This window comes from Protomyctophum parallelum (assembly GCF_964188405.1).
Source record: "Protomyctophum parallelum genome assembly, chromosome: 5".
Taxonomy (NCBI): domain Eukaryota; kingdom Metazoa; phylum Chordata; class Actinopteri; order Myctophiformes; family Myctophidae; genus Protomyctophum; species Protomyctophum parallelum.
In genome coordinates, this window is record NC_139702.1 from 48,509,076 (window position 1) to 48,531,985 (window position 22,910).

A 22,910-nucleotide genomic window follows, 5' to 3' on the forward strand; every position below is an offset into this window, starting at 1 on the left:
TATTGGGGCAATCGATCCCAGAATGCACATCAAATTAATGCAAGCGGTGCCGTCTCTATTAATATATACTCTAAGAACCAGACACTTTCCCCTGACCCCCGCGTCTGAGGTTGTAAAAAAGACGGCATGAGCTGAAGGCAGACGAGACCAGGTCCGCCTCCCTCCAAATTTCTCCCTGGTCATCTCGTTACAGTCGTGCAGATCCCCGTCATCAGAAATGCTGTATCACATGTCCTCAAGAAACGTTTCATCCCAGCCCGGACCAGAAGGGATCTCCGGGTGGGTCATCGATAGCAGTGCTGATCTCCTGGCGCCAGTGTCCATGACCATATTCAATCGCTCTCCTGCCCAGTTTGGGCAGGAGAGCAAGGTCCCCACTTGCTTCAAGAGTGCCACCATCATCCCCATATACCGACAAACGCCTCCCCAGCTGGCCTGAACGACTATCGCCCTGTATCGCTGACATTGTGCTTGAGTGCTAGTAGTAAAAGTCAACATCTACTCGTCTCTCCCCGGCAGCCCTTGGGTTCTGATGGCTGCAACCCACGACATACACAGTTCTGGGTACTAGGCAGCCCAGCCTGGTTGAGATGGTTTCGTGACAACATTCTTCAGAAGGGAAGTAGCATGACTTTGTTCAGTATTAAAACCTGACCACACAAAAAAACGAATTATTTAATAGGAAAAACGTTGAATACACTATACACCTTTTGTGGTGTACAGGTATTTAGAGACAAACCAAAATGATTGACCAATATTGGTAATTGTCCGATGCACATACCTTAACAATGATGAGAGTTGTCAGCTCTTTGTCCGAGTGGTTCTCAAAGATACTGCTGTAGTTCTGAATAAATTTGGTCATAATCTTGTTACAGATGTTCTGGTCCATCATTGCTTCGAAACCTGGAGGCACACTGATAACAGGATATAGAAAAAACAGAAAATATGTATAAAAAGTTAAAATAATAAATAATTGAACATCACTCCATATTGTACAATAAATCTGACTTTTTACTTTTTACTATTTATTACTATTTACTTAGAAATACACACAACAACAACATTCAATACAAGACTAAGATCTAAGAACAGGGCACTAGAGACAGAGAATTCATGACATTCAAATAGTAGCAAAGTCAGCAAAAGTGCATTAGTGGGCAGTATGTGCAAAGAGGCAGGAATAAAGTGCTATCTGCTGTTCAGCAGTTGAATAGCAGCCGGGACAAAGGATAGTTTGAACCGATTAGTCTTTGTAGTGGGCACCCTCAGCCGACGACCTGAGGGCAACAGGGGCAATGCACCATCTCAAATGAATGAAATGAAAACAGTCTGCACTCCTACTTGATGCATATAAAATATGAATCCGTTAAATACACCCATTCTTTTTCTGTACGAAAACATAATAATATAATATATAATAATAAATATACATTCAAATAGTTTGTATAATTTCTCTAACTTTCTAAATGATCTTATGAACCATTAACAACTCCTAAATAGCTGCTTTGTAAATGTATACAATACTTATTTAATGGTGAATCTATCATTTACAAATTATGAGAATACAGTCATTAAGCACATTAAGGAATAAGTTATCAATATCGTTATTGGCAATACACACAATAACTGTTTACTAATGCATACATATGAATAATGCTATATTAATGATTAATTCACGATTAAGTATTTTACTAATGCTAAATAGTGTATAGTTGAAACATTTATAACTGTACTTAATACTGCTTAGTAATGTATGAATAATGCTTTACAAATGCTTATTAGTGAATAGTTATTATAAAGTGCTACCCATTGTTTTTGTTAAGCAGTTAGAATGATTAGGCATTCAAAATGATCCCCATTTCCCTCTGGCTGAAGATGTTGACTCTCACCAAACAAGTGGACATTTCCACAAGCAAGACAGTTTGTCAAAGCAGGGACAATGCCACCTAGCGCAGTTTTGCTACTGAACAAGACATTGTGATACATGCAGCTTCATTCAGATACACCAAAGCTTCACACATACACACACACACACACACACACACACACACACACACACACACACACACACACACACACACACATTCACATACAGTGGGTGAATATGTGGGCATAAATGTTACACCTACACCTCCCAGACCCAGCACATTTAACCTACAGTAATTGTAATCCTAAAAATAACAGCTAAAATATCCTATCGAAATAAGCTCTCTCATGCATGTGCACTACGCATGCACACACACACACACACACACACACACACACACACACACACACACACACACACACACACACACACACACACACACACACACACACACACACACACACACACACACACACACACACACACACACACACACACACTATAAAGAGAACATACTGTACATTGTGGACATTGTGGTCATCTTGTCTTACTACTGCCCAGCAAAGCCCAGCTGCCCTGGCACAAACTAAAGACCGAGGTATACTACTGGAGATGCCAGTCTAAGTGCATAAGCAGCAAAGCGTAAAAATATGACCATAACATGACCCATGGCCCACTGACCACAAACATGGTGAGGTGAGGACTGTAGGAGGCCTATATGAATAATGACCAATATGTATGACCAGTAATTTGGACTGTAATTTATGGTTCATGAGATTTTTTCTTTTTTCTTTCTGTGAAGATTTTGAAGAATTATATATCTCAATCTTCTGCCAGTTTGAATGCTTCCATTGGTTGGAAAATTTCGCCTCACCCAAAAACTGCTAAGAAATTAAGGTGTTACAGCATCGTTATATCAAATAAATATATACAAGACCATTTCAAAGAACAATACACCAAACATCTTCACAACCACGGTACACATTTACAGTGCACTCCTAACAACAGACAACCACACACATCAGACACACATGGACACAAAAGCAAGGCACTTGACCCCGGGTCTGAAAGGAGTAGCTCAGTGGACGAAAATGGAAGTTGACAAGTTTGTACTGGCCAGCTGAGATACCATGTAGGAATATAACCATAAGGGGGTAGCACGAGTCACTGCTGTACAATTTCTCTAGTAAAAATTCTAACAATTTAGTCTAATAAGATTTCAGGCTAAAGGGACATTTACAAGGGATTGCAGTGGTAATGTTTGAAAAGCCTGTAAATTGCTGAGCAACAATGCTTCCAGCCTTACTAAGTGAACTGCAGCGCCACCTGTTGGCCTGCTATTTTACAATGGAGAAAGGAAAGATAGAGAGCGGGAGAGAGTATGTCAAAAAGAGGGAGGGAAATGCAGACAGACATACAGAGAGAAACAGACAATAGAGAAATGTAAATACTACTGACAGAGTGCGTCACGCAAGTGAAAAATACTCTTGCAGCCATGCTTACCTACAGTATATCAGAGTATTTAGAAAGGTCCTTATGCCTAATTTGTTGTTTGAGTATAAAACCATAAGACATTGTAAACTATCACAAGGCTTATAAGTATGATAATCACATAGCACATACACAATATAAAAAGGTGATAAAAGGTGGAGAAAGGTAATGATGGGCAGTGGCACACAGGTGTGGACTGTGGATACACGACACAAAGAGAAATAACAAATAAGAAAACTATGTAGATTTTCTTCTGTCCTGTATAAAACTCATTTGCAGTTAGGCTATAGGAATAATTTAAGATATAAAGTCTTAATGAATGGTGGTACAAGATGAGTGGTACAAGATTGATATTTTTATTATCTCATAAATAATGTAACTAAAATACCTGATTTCACACTGTGAAAATAGGTGAACTTTCGGCGAGCCCTGTCTTGTCATACAGGGAATTGGGTAGATGAGTTATTATGGGGGTGAGAGGAGACAGCATCCAAGTTGTTGTGACTACTTGTGGCTATCTTTAGTTGAGTCAGACAAATTCTCTTTCTCTGTCAGTTCCCCAGCTACAAACACTCCGGAAAGGTCATGGTCAGGATTTCTATACCTAGCAAATCCTTTTTCAGGAGTGCTAGCTATGTCAAGGAATAACATAACAACTGAACAGGTCTATAACGTGCCTGTCAATTACAATCAAGATAACACTTTGCAGTGTCCGTGAAACAGTAACGTGAATTCACTGTAGTGTTATTACTTCATGAAAAACCTTCACAAGGTAACTTGTGACACAACTACAACCACTATGTAGTATGTGCTGCAGCGGACCTGGGATCAAATCCCACCTTCTCTCTCGTCTCTATCCTTCCTATGCCTGCCACACTGCACAGTTAATTTTTTAGTTAAGTCATGCAGGAGGGCTTGCCTGAGTCAAGCAGCGGAGCTGCTTGCAACATCTCAGGACTGGCAGCTCAAGGTCGACCTAGGGACACAGCTCAAATTTGCGCAGAACATTGCAGCGACCACATCAGGCCAGACATGGTCCTGGTGTCAGAAACAGCAAGGCAAATGCTTTGGCTGGAATTGACTGTTCCCTGGGAAGACCGGATGGAGGAAAGGTCCAAGTATGAGGACTTGAGGAGCTGGCAGGCGAATGCCGGAGCAGGGTCATGGATAGCTCTGGTCCATAACTCTAATGCGTTGCATTTAGAGCTATGTTACTGTCAACTTCCGGGGCTTGCATGAATGCAGACCAGCCTCTCGTCTGTAGCGAGAATAAAAACGTTTTTGCTACTCACCAAAACAAAGGCGGATTGTGTCATTAGAAAGCCTATTTTCCTTAGTGGAAGCACTCAGAGCCCCCCCACCACACGTAAACGGTACTTTTTGGCCAGAAAGGGATTTTTTTCCCCTGGAGGAAAGATATTCTCTATGAGGGTATTTTCTGGGCAATATCGGTAGAGGGCGAGGATAGAAGGCAGAATTTTCATAGTCCATATCGTTCGGCTGTAATCGGCCAAAATTTGTGGGAATGGCCTGGTTCATACAAAATGACACAAATCACGAATGGAATGTCCAATCCAGCCCAAATTTCATTTACATGTCGAGGGTGGTTTAATCAACGGAGAGCCCAAAGCAATTCCATTTGTATCCATAGGGGGCACCGCAAATGCGGAATTTTACAACGTTTATAGCAAAAACATGCTTTTTGGGGGATAAATCTGCTATGTTTGCGAGAGCGTAGCCTACGTGCGCTATAGCGAGACAGAACAATTCCCTCCCAATCAGTAATGTGATCTTCTATTACATCGCATTACCCACACTGTACATCATTCGGTGTCTGTGTGTGTGTGTGTGTGTGTGTGTGTGCGTGCGTGCGTGCGTGCGTGCGTGCGTGCGTGCGTGCGTGCGTGCGTGCGTGCGTGCGTGCGTGCGTGCGTGCGTGCGTGCGTGCGTGCGTGCGTGCGTAAAACACAAACATATTATACAAGTTAAAATGAACGGTAAACAATAATTATGGAGGGTGGGGGGGGGGGGGGGTAAGGACTAGTAATAATAATGAATTAAAAGACAGACTGACTGGAAGACGTTGGGTCCAAAGACAGTAGCCAGGTTATGTGCGGTCATGCGGTTGTCCTTGTGCTGGCTCTCCACCTGGGTGAGGAAGTGGCAGAGGAAGTGCAGCAGGCTGTAGTGCACATCTGGAAGCTGCTGCAGCAGTTCCCTCATGTCCGCCCAGGAACCGTCCTCACCGTTCTCTGGAGGAACACACCAACACAAGGGAATAGATTAGATGGGCACAGTGGTAAGGTAAGGTAAGGTAAGATAATTTTATTTATAGAGCGCCTTTCAAAACAGTTGTTACAAGGTGCTGTACAATAAAATAAAAGGAATAAAATAAGAACAATGGCAGTGCTACTAGCATTACAGACATTCGTCATGTTTCATATCCGCACGCACGCACACACGCACGCACGCACCCCCAGGTTGAAAGTGGTTATGTCTGTTTGTGGGTATTATAAATATTTAATTGACAAGGGCTTGTGCCTAAATATTGGATCCATTGGAACAAATCCCCCCGTCCCCCCATTTCCTGAAAAGTAACCATTTTGGTCAATAACAATATATGCATTCAGCATTACACCCAACATTATGCCCAGTGTACACTGACCTGCCCATGCATGGGGTGACACAGGTCAAGGTAGTAGCGGTACTGTGCTGTTTGTGAGTCAATGTATGTGAGTCAATGTGGAGAGAAGTGGTCAGTCCTTGAACTAGTGAGTATATGAAAGGTCAGTGTTGCAGTCCAGTTATTTTGTCAATGGCATGACGACTTGATCCACATGTCTCCAGGAACAGGAGTTGTGGTAAGCAAAGCACACGCGTCTTGAAAACATGTTGATGCCATCATTCACTGGTCAGAGACCTGGTTACTGATCCTGACAGTGTCTGTGTACTGTATGTGACTGTGTCTGAGCGACTGTGCATGTGTACATGTATATGGAACATTAAAACTAGCTGCATCAAATGTTTAGCAAAATACACAATGCATATCCACAACTTTCTAAACCTCTTGAGATACATATAGGTAAGTAATCTTTTGACATGGATGATAAAGATGTCATAACTGTCTTAACACTTAAGATTCCGGGGGAATTTTACAGAATAAAGGCAAGCAGATAGCAGGTAGATTTTACTCTGAAAACCCCCACCTTCCATTTCCACCCAAAACCGGGAGGTGAAATATTCCTTTAATTTACTACATAATAATTTGATAGGACGTGTGATGGACGTCCTAGACATTCATAAGTGGTAAGTTTACCTGCTGTTTTACCTGTAGTTTTATTTCTATCATATTTTATTGAATTCAATTCAATTCAATTCAATTCAATTCAAGTTGTATTTATTCTCGAAATTACACTGAGTAATCAAACTCATTTTCAGTGTCGTCGAGTAATACAATCACATAAAATACACACACAAATACACACACAAAATACATTACATCCAATATAATTGGATGTAATGTATTGTGATTGTAAACACATTCTGAGCTGCGCTACTGAATCTGTCGGCAGGGGCATTCAGAACGTGTGTACATTGTTGTTAGTGGGAATGAAAACATTGGCGGCCCACCGGAAGAGGAGGGCTGAGGGTGGGCCAAAACGGGCCAACATCCTGTTATCCACATTCTATTGAAGAGGAGGGCTGAGGGTGGGCCAAAACGGGCCAACATCCTGTTATCCACATTCTATTGAAGAGGAGGGCTGAGGGTGGGCCAAAACGGGCCACCGGAAGAGGAGGGCTGAGGGTGGGCCAAAACGGGCCAACATCCTGTTATCCACATTCTATTGAAGAGGAGGGCTGAGGGTGGGCCAAAACGGGCCACCGGAAGAGGAGGGCTGAGGGTGGGCCAAAACGGGCCACCGGAAGAGGAGGGCTGAGGGTGGGCCAAAACGGGCCACCGGAAGAGGAGGGCTGAGGGTGGGCCAAAACGGGCCACCGGAAGAGGAGGGCTGAGGGTGGGCCAAAACGGGCCAACATCCTGTTATCCACATTCTATTCTATTTGAAGAGGAGGGCTGAGGGTGGGCCAAAACGGGCCAACATCCTGTTATCCACATTCTATTCTATTTGAAGAGGAGGGCTGAGGGTGGGCCAAAACGGGCCAACATCCTGTTATCCACATTCTATTGAAGAGGAGGGCTGAGGGTGGGCCAAAACGGGCCACCGGAAGAGGAGGGCTGAGGGTGGGCCAAAACGGGCCACCGGAAGAGGAGGGCTGAGGGTGGGCCAAAACGGGCCACCGGAAGAGGAGGGCTGAGGGTGGGCCAAAACGGGCCACCGGAAGAGGAGGGCTGAGGGTGGGCCAAAACGGGCCAACATCCTGTTATCCACATTCTATTCTATTTGAAGAGGAGGGCTGAGGGTGGGCCAAAACGGGCCAACATCCTGTTATCCACATTCTATTCTATTTGAAGAGGAGGGCTGAGGGTGGGCCAAAACGGGCCAACATCCTGTTATCCACATTCTATTGAAGAGGAGGGCTGAGGGTGGGCCAAAACGGGCCACCGGAAGAGGAGGGCTGAGGGTGGGCCAAAACGGGCCACCGGAAGAGGAGGGCTGAGGGTGGGCCAAAACGGGCCAACATCCTGTTATCCACATTCTATTCTATTTGAAGAGGAGGGCTGAGGGTGGGCCAAAACGGGCCAACATCCTGTTATCCACATTCTATTCTATTTGAAGAGGAGGGCTGAGGGTGGGCCAAAACGGGCCAACATCCTGTTATCCACATTCTATTCTATTTGAAGAGGAGGGCTGAGGGTGGGCCAAAACGGGCCAACATCCTGTTATCCACATTCTATTCTATTTGAAGAGGAGGGCTGAGGGTGGGCCAAAACGGGCCAACATCCTGTTATCCACATTCTATTCTATTTGAAGAGGAGGGCTGAGGGTGGGCCAAAACGGGCCAACATCCTGTTATCCACATTCTATTCTATTTGAAGAGGAGGGCTGAGGGTGGGCCAAAACGGGCCAACATCCTGTTATCCACATTCTATTGAAGAGGAGGGCTGAGGGTGGGCCAAAACGGGCCAACATCCTGTTATCCACATTCTATTCTATTTGAAGAGGAGGGCTGAGGGTGGGCCAAAACGGGCCAACATCCTGTTATCCACATTCTATTCTATTTGAAGAGGAGGGCTGAGGGTGGGCCAAAACGGGCCAACATCCTGTTATCCACATTCTATTCTATTTGAAGAGGAGGGCTGAGGGTGGGCCAAAACGGGCCAACATCCTGTTATCCACATTCTATTCTATTTGAAGAGGAGGGCTGAGGGTGGGCCAAAACGGGCCAACATCCTGTTATCCACATTCTATTCTATTTGAAGAGGAGGGCTGAGGGTGGGCCAAAACGGGCCAACATCCTGTTATCCACATTCTATTCTATTTGAAGAGGAGGGCTGAGGGTGGGCCAAAACGGGCCAACATCCTGTTATCCACATTCTATTCTATTTGAAGAGGAGGGCTGAGGGTGGGCCAAAACGGGCCAACATCCTGTTATCCACATTCTATTCTATTTGAAGAGGAGGGCTGAGGGTGGGCCAAAACGGGCCAACATCCTGTTATCCACATTCTATTCTATTTGAAGAGGAGGGCTGAGGGTGGGCCAAAACGGGCCAACATCCTGTTATCCACATTCTATTCTATTTGAAGAGGAGGGCTGAGGGTGGGCCAAAACGGGCCAACATCCTGTTATCCACATTCTATTGAAGAGGAGGGCTGAGGGTGGGCCAAAACGGGCCAACATCCTGTTATCCACATTCTATTGGGAGGCGCCCCACCGGAAGAGGAGGGCTGAGGGTGGGCCAAAACGGGCCAACATCCTGTTATCCACATTCTATTGAAGAGGAGGGCTGAGGGTGGGCCAAAACGGGCCAACATCCTGTTATCCACATTCTATTGGGAGGCGCCCCACCGGAAGAGGAGGGCTGAGGGTGGGCCAAAACGGGCCAACATCCTGTTATCCACATTCTATTCTATTTGAAGAGGAGGGCTGAGGGTGGGCCAAAACGGGCCAACATCCTGTTATCCACATTCTATTCTATTTGAAGAGGAGGGCTGAGGGTGGGCCAAAACGGGCCAACATCCTGTTATCCACATTCTATTCTATTTGAAGAGGAGGGCTGAGGGTGGGCCAAAACGGGCCAACATCCTGTTATCCACATTCTATTCTATTTGAAGAGGAGGGCTGAGGGTGGGCCAAAACGGGCCAACATCCTGTTATCCACATTCTATTCTATTTGAAGAGGAGGGCTGAGGGTGGGCCAAAACGGGCCAACATCCTGTTATCCACATTCTATTCTATTTGAAGAGGAGGGCTGAGGGTGGGCCAAAACGGGCCAACATCCTGTTATCCACATTCTATTCTATTTGAAGAGGAGGGCTGAGGGTGGGCCAAAACGGGCCAACATCCTGTTATCCACATTCTATTCTATTTGAAGAGGAGGGCTGAGGGTGGGCCAAAACGGGCCAACATCCTGTTATCCACATTCTATTCTATTTGAAGAGGAGGGCTGAGGGTGGGCCAAAACGGGCCAACATCCTGTTATCCACATTCTATTCTATTTGAAGAGGAGGGCTGAGGGTGGGCCAAAACGGGCCAACATCCTGTTATCCACATTCTATTCTATTTGAAGAGGAGGGCTGAGGGTGGGCCAAAACGGGCCAACATCCTGTTATCCACATTCTATTCTATTTGAAGAGGAGGGCTGAGGGTGGGCCAAAACGGGCCAACATCCTGTTATCCACATTCTATTCTATTTGAAGAGGAGGGCTGAGGGTGGGCCAAAACGGGCCAACATCCTGTTATCCACATTCTATTCTATTTGAAGAGGAGGGCTGAGGGTGGGCCAAAACGGGCCAACATCCTGTTATCCACATTCTATTCTATTTGAAGAGGAGGGCTGAGGGTGGGCCAAAACGGGCCAACATCCTGTTATCCACATTCTATTCTATTTGAAGAGGAGGGCTGAGGGTGGGCCAAAACGGGCCAACATCCTGTTATCCACATTCTATTGGGCGGCGCCCCAGAGGCAAGTTCAAATAGAAAAGAAAAACATTTGCCGACGGGTACCCAGATTGCATCCAATATTACTACTACGTTTATTATCCTGTTAAATTGTATTGTTGTGTCAGCACTGTATGAGCGCAACATGACACCACCAACATTTCACAGCTTGTACCTGTATGAGAAAATGACATAAAAATCCCTTGAATATACTTGATTCTTCTTGAACTTTGAAGTCAATTCCAGCTGAAGTAAAACATTATTGCTTATCAAATTAAAAAGCTTTAGTGTGTAGGTAATCAGAACAATGATCCCTTCTTTAAAGGTAATATATTGCCTTGGCAGTATTTGAGCTTATTATCTAAGGGATTGTATTATCTAGGACTAGATAATACAATCCCTTAAAGGGACACTTCACCCTTTTTGCAAAAAAAATATATGTTAATGACGTTTAGAAGCTTTAGATCACTTTCCTGGGGGTATTTATGTGTGTAATATGTGGTTTTAGTTATTTTAGATTGTAGCAGTGAGCCTGTTGTCTCTGATGTCATGGACACTGGTCTCACTACCTTCCTGGACTACAATTTCCATAATTCTTTGGTGCACTGCTCCTCCTTGTGGATAGGGGGAGAGCTGTCTTACCGAGACAACATGTAGTCCAGGAAGGAAGTGAGCCCAGTGTCCATGACATCAGAGACAACAGGCTCACTGCTACAATCTAAAATATCTAAAACCACATATTACACACATAAAGATCTCCAGGAAAGTGTTCTAAAGCTTCTAAACATCATTAACATATATTTTTTTGCAAAAAGGGTGAAGTGTCCCTTTAAATAATCAGAACTTGGCATCGAGTGGGGTAGGGGTAAAAGCTTCACTGAGCTCATCAGGTGCATCATAGTACAACATACGTGTTTATTCAATGTTCAATGTGTTTTACAATTATTCAATCAAAGCAAACGGCATAAACAATATTAGTTTGCCTCTTCTACAAAAATATAACTTACAAGTTAGTTACAAGGCTGCATTCTGTCGCACGTGCCAAGCTGTGGAGGACAGCCAAGACGGGCAGTGTCAGTAAACCAATCACAGGCAGGCGGGGCGTTACCATGCCTCAGCCATGCCTAAGCTCAGACACAAACGAGATTCACACATTGAGAACCGCTCTGTTGTTAGATATTCACATTCCATTCTTATTACGGCTAATGCATAGATCAATGATGATGATTCTGATTCTGATAGATAAAGTAAATTTCTATTTTAATCACACCGAGGGTGTATTGCTATAGGCATCTACTTCCCAGAGATCTATAGCAATATAAAGGAGAGTAGCAGGCTGATTCTCTTGTATGGTATTTGGGTTCCCAACTCAGCATTTTATTGTGTACTGTGACTGTCATATTGTTCTTATAGGGCTTCACGGCAAATCACTGTTTCAGGAGATTTTAATAGTTGCAATAATGAAATCTAATCTAAAACTGAAAAGTAACTTGTAACTAAATCTGTAGTAGAGTTAGTAGAGTTAAATTAGTAGAGTAAAAACTACAATATTTGCCTCCGAGATGTGGTGGAGTAGAAGTATAGGACTTGAAATAGTCAAGTAAAGTATAAGTAACTCAGGATTTTACTTAACCCATTCTGGGCGGGAACCCCTTTTGGTGTTTTAAACATTATGTTATAATTTAGCTATTGAAAAATAGCAGATCTACAAGCTCATAGCGCGCCACTCTGCTATATTTGAAAAATCGTGAAAATATTTATTTCATTTTAAATTTTTAGGTCAGGTCTAAATGGGTTAAGTACAGTAACAGTACTCGAGTAAATATACTTACCGGTAGTTACTTTCCACCACTGCATACCAACCTGCAGAATGTGATTAGCGAGAGAACAGCTTACGCTCTCTACTGTACTTACTGTACGCGTTGTGAGCTTGTAGAGCTGTAGAGCCGCTATTTGTTATTTTTGGAACATTTCTGCCTATAATGACATGCCCAAAACTAAATGGGGATCCCAGGGTTAATGTGGTTAAATAAGCCGCCAAATTGGTCAACTGCTTGAAACATCACAGTTACATAACCAACATAGCCCGCGTGCATGTGATCCACTCCAGTATATCTGCGCGAACGGGCAGTGTGGAATCATTTCATCATTATTGCACCAGTTGGCACCCACTTCATGCACATGGTGCACAAAGGATTTATATTGACGCTATATCAAATGTTCATCTGGCAAAAGCTCAAGCCATTCGTCTATCCACCAATATATTTCACCCATTCATCCGTCAATGCATCTCCATCCATAAATCAATTTATTTTTAAAAGCGGCAAAGTTGGTCATTTCTAGATTAAAAAAGGGAAGAAATTACCATACTAATTAATGCAAGTGAAATAAAGAAGAAAATGTATCATAATACTTGCCTAACAAATGCCTCCTTACATGCATAATAAATCTTCTTGCTCATAAATGATGGCCAGTTGCTGTGCCAAAGAAGGCTTCTAATGCATCTTTTGGCCAAAAGCCCTAAAAAACAGATACATATATTCATTAACTTTAACTGTGACACCAAAGCAACAACATGAGTTAAGATGGAGCCAGTGTAAACATTACCCAAATTGAACCCAATAATGAGAACAAGCACAGACACTATTGTGGCCAAAGAACTCACTTTACCTTTTATATCCTTGAAGTTTTACAGTTAGTGCCTCACTTTACCCTCACATTATAATTAAATATTGCTACAGAACATGACGTTCACTTAATGTGCTGTCAAATTACATGAACAGAATGTGAACAATCTGGATCATGAATCTGGGACAGTAAAGTTGTAGTTACACGTGGTGCACTTTGGCTCTAGTTGGCTCTAGTCTGTTGTTGTCTATGCATGTTTTACTGTTTGTAATGTGTTTTTTAGAGCGTTAATTATCTGCTGTAAAATGAATTGCCCAGCTTGGGACAAGCTAAATTAACTCGACCTTGATTAACAGTCAATTAATGGAGAGATGGAGAGAACGCCATTGGGGTCGGGGCTGTACTGGACGGTGGTGGAGGATGTGGTGGAAGTGCGTGTACTGGAGGCTATCAGGGCCAATCACTGCTACCCCATATGGAGGTCAAAGAGTGACTGAGAAAGAGGAAGGACTTATTTATTCCTTTACCCCAAATCAACCCTGAGGGACTCCCCAGGCCCCACCTTGAGAACCGGTGCTGTAGACTGTAGAAACCAACGCCATCCGTTGATGACACATCCTTGACCATTACAATGGTTCTGTTTAAAACTGCACTGATCCATAATCCGCCATATATTATGTATGCACCCACATGCAAAACATATACAGTGGTGCTCTCACACACACACACACACAGTCACACACACTGCATGCCAAGTTAACTCTCCACAGTTACTGATATGCACTGATCCATAGTCGTCCATATATTACGGTATGTATGCACCCACACGCAAAACATATACAGTGGTGCTCGCACGCACGCACGCACGCACGCACGCACGCACGCACGCACGCACGCACGCACACACACACACACACACACACACACACACACACACACACACACACACACACACACACACACACACACACACACACACACACACACACACACACACACACACACACACACACACACACACACACACACACAGTGAGTATGCAACACAGACAACAGAACACCTGGGTGCGTATGGCCAACAGTTGAGTAAAGGTATTTGTTTGAGTTATAATGACGGTAACAACTATATATCACAAAAAAAAAATATCCTGCAATTTGTTAAGAGAGCCTTTGATATTGATGACCGTGACATAAGACTAGACCTAGACCTTGTTGACCTGGACAGTGGACATGTCCTTAACTGGTTGGCTTCATAAGGCAAGCCTTCCTCTGTGGCTCTTTGAAATATTAAATCTGAAGATGTCCATGTCAATATTTGCTGTGGGCTCCCACACGGTTCAGTTCTTGATCCACTACTATTAAGGTCAGATTCTCACCTAATACTTCGGTAGACTCAGATCCGTATGGGCGGGGAAAGGGGATTCTTGCATATTTAATTGGCTGCGGTTTGCCTTCACACTGTCATTCGCAGCAATTGGAAACGCAGCAGGGGGGACCTTTATCAATGTGTTCCGTTCATAAACTATAGCCTACACAGTGAAATCTATGGTGATAAAATTACACTCATAACGTGCATGTGTCGTGCTGTCTGGGACCCCCCCCCCCCCCCCTCTCTCTCTCTCTCTACGCACGCAGCCGCCACACACTGTTCTTTTGGGCATGGAGGCACAGCGCTGCATGAGCGCACTGATATAACTCCCCAGTCCCACACAGTGACAGCACTCCATGTTTACGGCACGCACAGACAGACAGACAGAATATTATGTAGGCTATAATACACTGCAGTGCTTTTATGTGTTTTCTTAAGCAATTGATTAATGTAGCCTACACGTCCTCATTTCGATCAGGGCTTCAGTCTCCTTATTCGACCACGTCTATCCACAGTAACGGGACATCTTTGCGCTGCGTAAAATATGCCTTAACCGTCTCCAACTGTGTTCAGCTCCTCACCCGCCACATTATGTTTGCTTCATTTCCTTTATTTACTGCGGATTGCATTCACACCTGCACCGAATCGTAGTCAAGTGCGATTCGAAGCGAAGCGAAACCCACGTTTTTGGGCGGAGTAAAATGTGGTTATTTGCTGCGCATTAGGATTCGAATGAGCCTTCACACCTGCCAAACGAAGCGCACTTTCTGACAATGCGCAGCAGGATTCGTTTTAATCGCAGCAAAGCTCTCTGGTATGAATGCGACCTTAATCTACATTTGCTTCCACTTTGTACCATGATACACACTCATATTCTGAGACATAGTCAGTGGTGTTTTGGTAGCTACACAGGACACCACAGCAGTCCAATAGAACTTTTACCCGCGCACACACAGGTACGGTATGGATGTGCACGCTAGAACGTGTGTCCCTCTCGATTCATGAGCAAAGTAAATGGGAACCCCAAATGGCTACTTTGCATAACAGGTTTACCAAGTGAGTGTGGAAATGCAACCTCACACCTCGCATACGGTAAGCATAGAGCAGCGAAGTCCTGACGTCACTTTCGGAAGAGGGCGTCAGTCCCCAGGTTCATGTATTTTTTATTTGCATTGAAATCACCATAGGGGGATTTTAGATCTCTTCATATAAGAACTGCGTTTGAAAAATAAACCGATAACCCCGGCCTTTTCACTCATATGGATATGAAGCATCGACTGAAGGTGGAAATGTACAAATATACCCAAAGAGTAACATAATAAGCGTTAGAAACGAGTCAAATAACCCAGAGACTACATTTCCGGGTAGGCGGGTGGCTGCATCTGCCTGTCGCACAACATAAACTAAATGTTAATTACGTTTATTTTTATTTTATTGATATTTAATGTTTCGTGGTTATAGTATGAGTTGAGTCACCACCAGCTGAGCTTATGTCAACGAGGAATCTCAGGGACGCAATGTGTTGACAGCTGGGCGTGACGTATATATTAGCAGAGACATTGCCTTCATATGTAGTTTTTGATAGTGAGTAGTGACTGTAACTGTATCTCTTGCAGTACCTTGATGCAGCTTTATCAGTGCGTGCTGAACCTCGGAATCCACCAGGCCACCCGGAAGCTCCCTGAGGTACTGTTTGAGCAAGCTGGCCACAGTACACGCGTCGGCTTGGGAAAGGACATCTGTGTCTTCACTGCTCTCCAGCCGCCGTTTCAGGCTCTCCACTGCGCGTACATTCCCGTTCACCCTGAACAGGCCCTCCAGCTGCATGGCTGAGGGGGAGAGGTCACAGAGGACATATGTCAGACTTGGTGTCTCTCTTGTCATTTGGTGAAAAACAACATTTATTTATTGCCACATCCAAGCATGCAAATAGCCTTTCAGACAAAAAAATAATAATTCCGTGAACATAGGATAGGCTATGCCACTGAGTTTCAAAAATGTGTACAAATGTAACAACATGTAATCCCTTGCTTTTTAATGAGTTGCAATTACATACACATATGAACAATGGGGATTATACTGTCTATTGTTTATTATATGTAGGCCTATTTGTGTTTTGTATTGATTCCTTAAACTTCTGCAATCTGCAGTGATCAGTAAGTTTGTTGGAGATATTACTTTCCTAGAAACATTAATTGACATGGCAATAAACTAGCACCAAGTTTAGAAATAAAATAGGCTAATTAATGCTAAAGTTTGTGCAATCAAAAATGGAGGGGCTAACTACTTACCCATTCACAGCCCCATACCTACATAGCATAATAACGAGTGGTTCTGAGCTCATATTAACTTGGACTCTCGACTTTCATTCCTTCATGGGAATCAGAGATAATTTAATGGGCCAGAGCTCAGCTTGACCTACTGGCTACTGTATCTCCCTGAATATTAAAAGCTATACACACAAGTAAATTACACAAATGTTCATTCAATAACAGTTGGTCAGCTCAGCTCCTCATTTGACATTACGCAGGTCTGGTGGAGGGGCAGCTAATTGGAAGTCTTTTCTACAGTCTATGTTGGAAGTATGCCTTCCAAAACATAACAAACACACGTCATGAAAGAAACAAACGTCATAGTCCTGCACTGACATCTAGTGGCCAAATAGGAGAAGTATGAAAAGGGATCAAAATGGTCAGTATAGTAGACTACCGTATTTGTATTACCGGTAATGATATCATTATTCATTATTTCTAGTTATGACAAAGACATCAAAGATAATGGCAAGATTAATGTTACAGAATACATTATATATTTAGTGTTTTTTAATCACTTATTTTTTTTAGTCATTTTACTTTAAACGATGTGATGTGATAACACAGCAGTCATATTCAAAGTAGGCCTATGGTACCATTTCCCAGATCATCAACATTACCAACAACAAAGTAGAAAGGACAAAGCCTCTAGATATCTACACTCATATCCAGAACTACCAATTGGACTGAGTCTGGGAGCTTGTCACCCACTTCACTTATAATACCTCATATCTCATGTTTTTTACTTTAGAGAATTGACAAATCCACAGGGGGATCCATAGATGGGGGGGTCCATAGACTTGATTGCTACATGACCAAGCATGGCCCCAAAAAACACCAAGAATGGTGGGGGAGGCATACCACCCCACACATGATGCCCTGGGTGGGAATCCTTAAAACAAACATTTGTTACATGTATATTGGCCACATGACGTTGTCATTTAGTGCCCTAAACAAACATTAAAGTCCATAGACTGACTGGGCTCGCAAACGATTTATGTCATAAGTACCCCAAACAAACATTAAAGGACCACTTAACCACTTTTCAATCGATCTTCATAGGGCCTCACTAATGTTCATGATAAAATACCACCTTTTCTTTCCTACTCAGTCTGCGTCTCTTAGGAGGGCTGTGGGCAGTTCAGAAACCCGTCCACCAGTGACATCATTATTAGGCAGATTCTTTTTAAACAAAATTAGTTTTTAGATTTTTATTATCGTGAGAACGATGGCTTCCATTTTCGCATTGCAACTTTTCAGGAATATAAAGCCTGCAGTTTCTTTTAGCTTGGATTCCCCATCGATGTCACTGATGGACGGGTTTCTGAACTGCCCACAGCCCTCCTATGAGACACAGACTGACTGACTGAGTAGAAAGAATCACACCGTGTGAAGTGAGGGGCGCTCTTATCATCATACTGTACATCATACATCATCTCATTCTGGCCAATCAGAATTTGCGTCATCACCTTCGTCTTCAATGTTTGTGTTACGCAATGTTTGTGTTACACAAACACTCTAAAATGTCCATTCATTATCAAATGCATTTAATGTTTGTGTTAGGACAAAGTTTGTGTTTACAGTTACACACACTAGGACATAAGAGGAAAGATTGTGTTATTTTATCATGATCATTAGTAAGGACCAGTTATATGAAGATAGGTTGAGAGAAGTGGTGAAGTGGTCCTTTAAAGTCCAGGCTGGCAAACGATTTGCGTCAGAAGTGCTCTAAACAAACACTACAAATTCCATAGACAAACTTCCATATGACTTAGGCCTAATCTTCAAAAGTTCAGATTGTTCTCAAATAGAACATGACACCATGTATTGGAGGAGCTGCCTCTAAAAAACAAGACATGAATGAATGCACGAAAGAATAAATAAAAAAATGTGAATGCCTAAAGGTCACAGGTTTCGATTCCCCATTCCATTTGATATTTCCATTAGAAGCCATGTGTTCCGTTCCTGAGCATGGTACTTGGTACTGAAGATTCCATGGCTCCTACTCCCTGCACACTGTTTCCTCACCATGTTGGCGGAGGTGCTCCACCATATTCCTCAACACCAGGGGAACCCCATCCTCCACCAAGCCCAGCTCGCGCAGCTCCAGCAGGGACACTCCAAACAGCCTGCTCCCTTTGCTCTCCACGGCGGACGCCGCCGTAGCCCTGGGCCTCAGAATGGGCAGCCGAGCCATCTTCTTCATGTCCTCCTTGACCTGCACAGCTGTCTGGTTGTGCTGCAGGGCAGAGCAGAGGAGAGAAAAGCAGTCAACCACTGGCACTGGTCGGGGCGCCGGAGGTAGAGGCAGCGCTACAAATGGCATGGTTGGGCAGAGAGATACACCGGGACACCTGCTCTGGAAGTGGTGCATTTTAGAGGAGACTCTACTTTAGGGAACTACATGATCCTCACACTGACCGGCACACATCCGGTTTCTGACCCCCTCACACTCACGCCCAGAGAGTGGAGAGGGAAGTGTGTGGGCTATCGGTGTGGGCGGGCCTCCCTGTGTATCTGTTGCTATGTTGAGTATCTGGTTACCATGCAACACCTTTGGAGGGAGGGCCAAGGTGATACGCACACAAAGACAGGATCTGAAATGATGTTTGAATATGCACAAATGCACATGCAGTAAAATGTGTTAATTTAACTGTGTGTGTGTGTGTGTGTGTGTGTGTGTGTGTGTGTGTGTGTGTGTGCGTGCATGTAAAATGGACTGTACGGTCCAATATCAAATTTATGTTCTCAAAGTTAAATGAACACAGAATTTAGTTTGAGCACACATTTGAACACATAACCCCAAACACATACAGTAGAAGGGATAAACTAAACTGTTGCCTCCCAGTTCTTTTTCAGTAGCCTATACTGTATGCACCCACACACCATGGAATTATTGCCTATCAATAAAGACCTATACATTTATACATTCACTGAGCAAACAATGACGCTTAGTTTATGGTGCTGCATGTGCATCATAAATTTAAGGTCCGTGCTGGGCCTAGATATGTTTGAAGTGTGTGAGTAAAGCTGCAGGAAAGATTGTCCCAAGTGTGTGCTAACCGTGGTAATTTCCACTCAGACCCCTTTTCCACCGGTTGGTTCCCAATGGGAACCGGTTCAGTTCTTTTTGGTTCTTAGTCCATGAGCCAAAATTGGAACGTTATTGTGGGCAAAACCATACCTTTATTAGATTGTTATCTCCATGAAACTTCCCCAGTTGATTACTTACATACACGAAGACAATGATTTATTGTATTACACATTTTTTAATTTTAAATATGCAAATGAGGCATTATATAGGAAAAAATGCCAAAAACATAAAATATGAAAAAGCTACTACTGTGGAAGGGTTATCATAACTTAATTTACTTATATTGATCCTATAAACATAGGTCACTATAGGCATAGTTTTGCCGACTCAATTCATAATTAACCAAAAAGAACCAACCGGTGAAAATGGGGTCCCAGTGAAAATGTAATGCTCACAGTGCTCACTGTACAGTATATAGTTGGAGTGTGCATGTGTCCACGCTTCAAGAGAGAGTTTGTGTGTGTGTGTGTGTGTGTGTGTGTGTGTGTGTGTGTGTGTGTGTGTGTGTGTGTGTGTGCTCACCAGCTGTTAGCCATCTTATCTGGCCTATACTACCCTAGTAAACTGCCGAGAGCCACCTGTTGTCTTTATCTCCTAACACTGTTGTTTGTTTTTCTCACAGAGCAAAAGAGGATTCTCACAAAGCAGGAGATGATGAAACTATAGGTTTGCAGTTCAGAAGCAGGATACGCAGTTTCATTCACCCATACCCCCCGCAGAACGACCTAACATACTCAATTCTCAAAATTGATCCCCCTGTTAAGGGACTAATCTCAAAATTGTATAGTACAATACAGGACAGTGCTCCTACCTGGAACAACAACAGGCTAGCATGGGAATTAGATCTTGGAGTGGAAATTCCAGAGGAAATTTGGAGCTCAAGTATCTCCATAATTAACTCGATCTGAATCATTTTGCGTACGACAAAATCTGATACAATTCAAAGTATTCCATAGATTGCACTACTGAGACTACTAGCTAAAATGTACCCGACGACCCGTTTCAACTGCCCTAGTTCAGCATCTCTCGGCCACATGTTCTGGTCCTGTCCATTACTGATAGACTTCTGGTCCGGAGTCTTTGAATGTTTCTCATCAATGGGGATTTGACACGTCCCAACCCCCATACTGCCATCTTGGGGGTGACGTCCCAAGAGAGTTGAGCTCTTTGGGCCAGTTGAGAAGCTAGTGCGATTGCTTTCGCCTCACTGCTGGCCCGAAGGCTCATATTAAAGAACTGGAAAGCAGATAAACCGCCCTCTGTGGCCCAATGGATCCAAGAAGTATAGGTATAACGTCCATGGCTCACGAGAGAAGTTTGACAGAACCTGGTCTACGTTTATCTCATATGCTGAAAACTTCACATTCCCTTAGGGGACAGATGAATACACCATAGAGTAATAACTCTATGGAATACACCGGTAACTAGACCCCATGTTCTAACCATAGACTGTAAAAAATATGGACAAAGCGTTCCCCACTTCCCCGGGTCTAACATGGACGTAAAATGAAGCCTGTTATTCCTTGCACTGTAAGTCGCCATCTTTCTAGATCCGTTTGGGCCCAGCTGGCCCATTGGCTGGCCCCATAGAGTTAACTCTATGGGCTGGCCCAGACAACGAGGCGGGACTTCCCCCCTTCTTCTCCGTTGGTTTTTATTTTGACTCGAGTGGGAGGGGAATCCCGATCATAGACTGTAACGGTAGCCACGCCCCTCAGAACATACGCGACTTTATGGTCATTTTTTTAATTAATGGGACCATAATTTTCCAAAAAGAATATTATGACATTAGAAATGAGACTTTAAACTAGTGACTGGAAGCAGAAAGTATTCATGACCATGTTTATTAAGGTAATACAGTCTAGGTGAAGTTGGGCCCAAATACATGGACTTCTATGGGGCTATGGTTTTTTTTGGGCCCAATGACAGCGCCACAACAGGCCATTATATGAACTACGATTTCCTTAGTGGCTTCACAAAATATCTGTCTGACTGCCCCCCTGGTTCTAACCCTAGTGGGGACTGGGGTCGATGTGGCCGGAATATACCTCCTTCCCGATTGCTGGTGGCGGTTACTTTTTATTTATATTTTTTACTATTACAGTCTTTGTACCTTTCTGTTTTTTGTATTCTGTTTTTTTGTATTCTGTGTATGTGTGTGCTATCCTATTTCTCTATACATTTTGCTCAATCTGTTTGCTGTCTCTGGACGGGGGGTGGGGTACAGGGGAGGGAAAAAAAGAAAAATGAACTGTTTTGACTGAATCGCCTGTCTGCCTGTATTGACCTGTAAAAACGAATAAAAACTAGAAAAAGTGCCCTTCTGGGCACAGGTCTCCACCAGGTTATCCACAGATCCGTGCAGTTAGAGGTAAAAACACTTTTGGGCCAGTTATAGCGCCACCTTGAGGCTGAGTTGAAATTGTTCATGTGGCATTTCGTCCTCGGCCTAGTGGGAATGTGCGTGCACAATTTCAGGGAAATCACGCGATGTGTTCATGATTTGCAGCATTTTGTTTGAAACTGAGCACTCCTGTGAACTTTGGAAGCCAATCTTAACCAATCAGGATGGAGTCTGAGAAATCTGAAAGACCCGTTTCGTTGAATGGCTCTAGAGAGACTGTGTACTAATTTGCGTGATGTTTGGACAAAATCTGTAGGTGTACTGTGAAAAAACTTGTTTTGCACAAAGCGGCCTCCTGGTGGCGCTATAACAGGCCGTTCTGGAAAGTTTGGGGCAGAGGTTCATGGTTGGCATCCAGGGAGTGTGTGTGCAAAATTTGGCATCGACCGGGTTAACGGTGGCTGAGATTAGCTGGTCACGGACGGACGGACACACGGACACACGGACGGACGGAGTGCAAAACATACTCTCCCCATGCCTTCGGCTGGTGGAGACAACAAAGTAAACCTGATGGAAAATGCTGTTTATTTTATTTATTTATTTTATTTTATTATTATTACTATATATTACTATATATTACTATGTTCATTAGTACTTTCAAAACTAGTTTACTAATTACTTTTACTGTCTTGTACTGTCTGTCTTTGTTTTATTGTCTCCACCAGGCCGAAGGCATGGGGGGA

At 43.6% G+C, this 22,910-nt stretch overlaps 1 protein-coding gene across 5 annotated transcripts in view; it reads right to left on the bottom strand.

The window, feature by feature from the left end:
* Positions 1–22,910, bottom strand: part of fam13a (family with sequence similarity 13 member A) — an 86,328-nt gene that overhangs the window by 58,723 nt on the left and 4,695 nt on the right. For 4 of the 5 annotated variants that reach the window (XM_083764238.1, XM_083764240.1, XM_083764239.1 and 1 more), the window contains exons 2-5: positions 18,758–18,968; positions 16,037–16,246; positions 5,433–5,610; positions 782–914 (exon numbers count right to left, since the gene is read on the bottom strand). In XM_083764238.1, the coding sequence (XP_083620364.1) occupies positions 782–914; positions 5,433–5,610; positions 16,037–16,246; positions 18,758–18,968 (732 nt within the window). Of the gene's footprint in view, positions 1–781; positions 915–5,432; positions 5,611–11,427; positions 11,467–16,036; positions 16,247–18,757; positions 18,969–22,910 lie in introns of those variants that run through there. The other variant, XM_083764242.1, reaches the window with a different exon arrangement.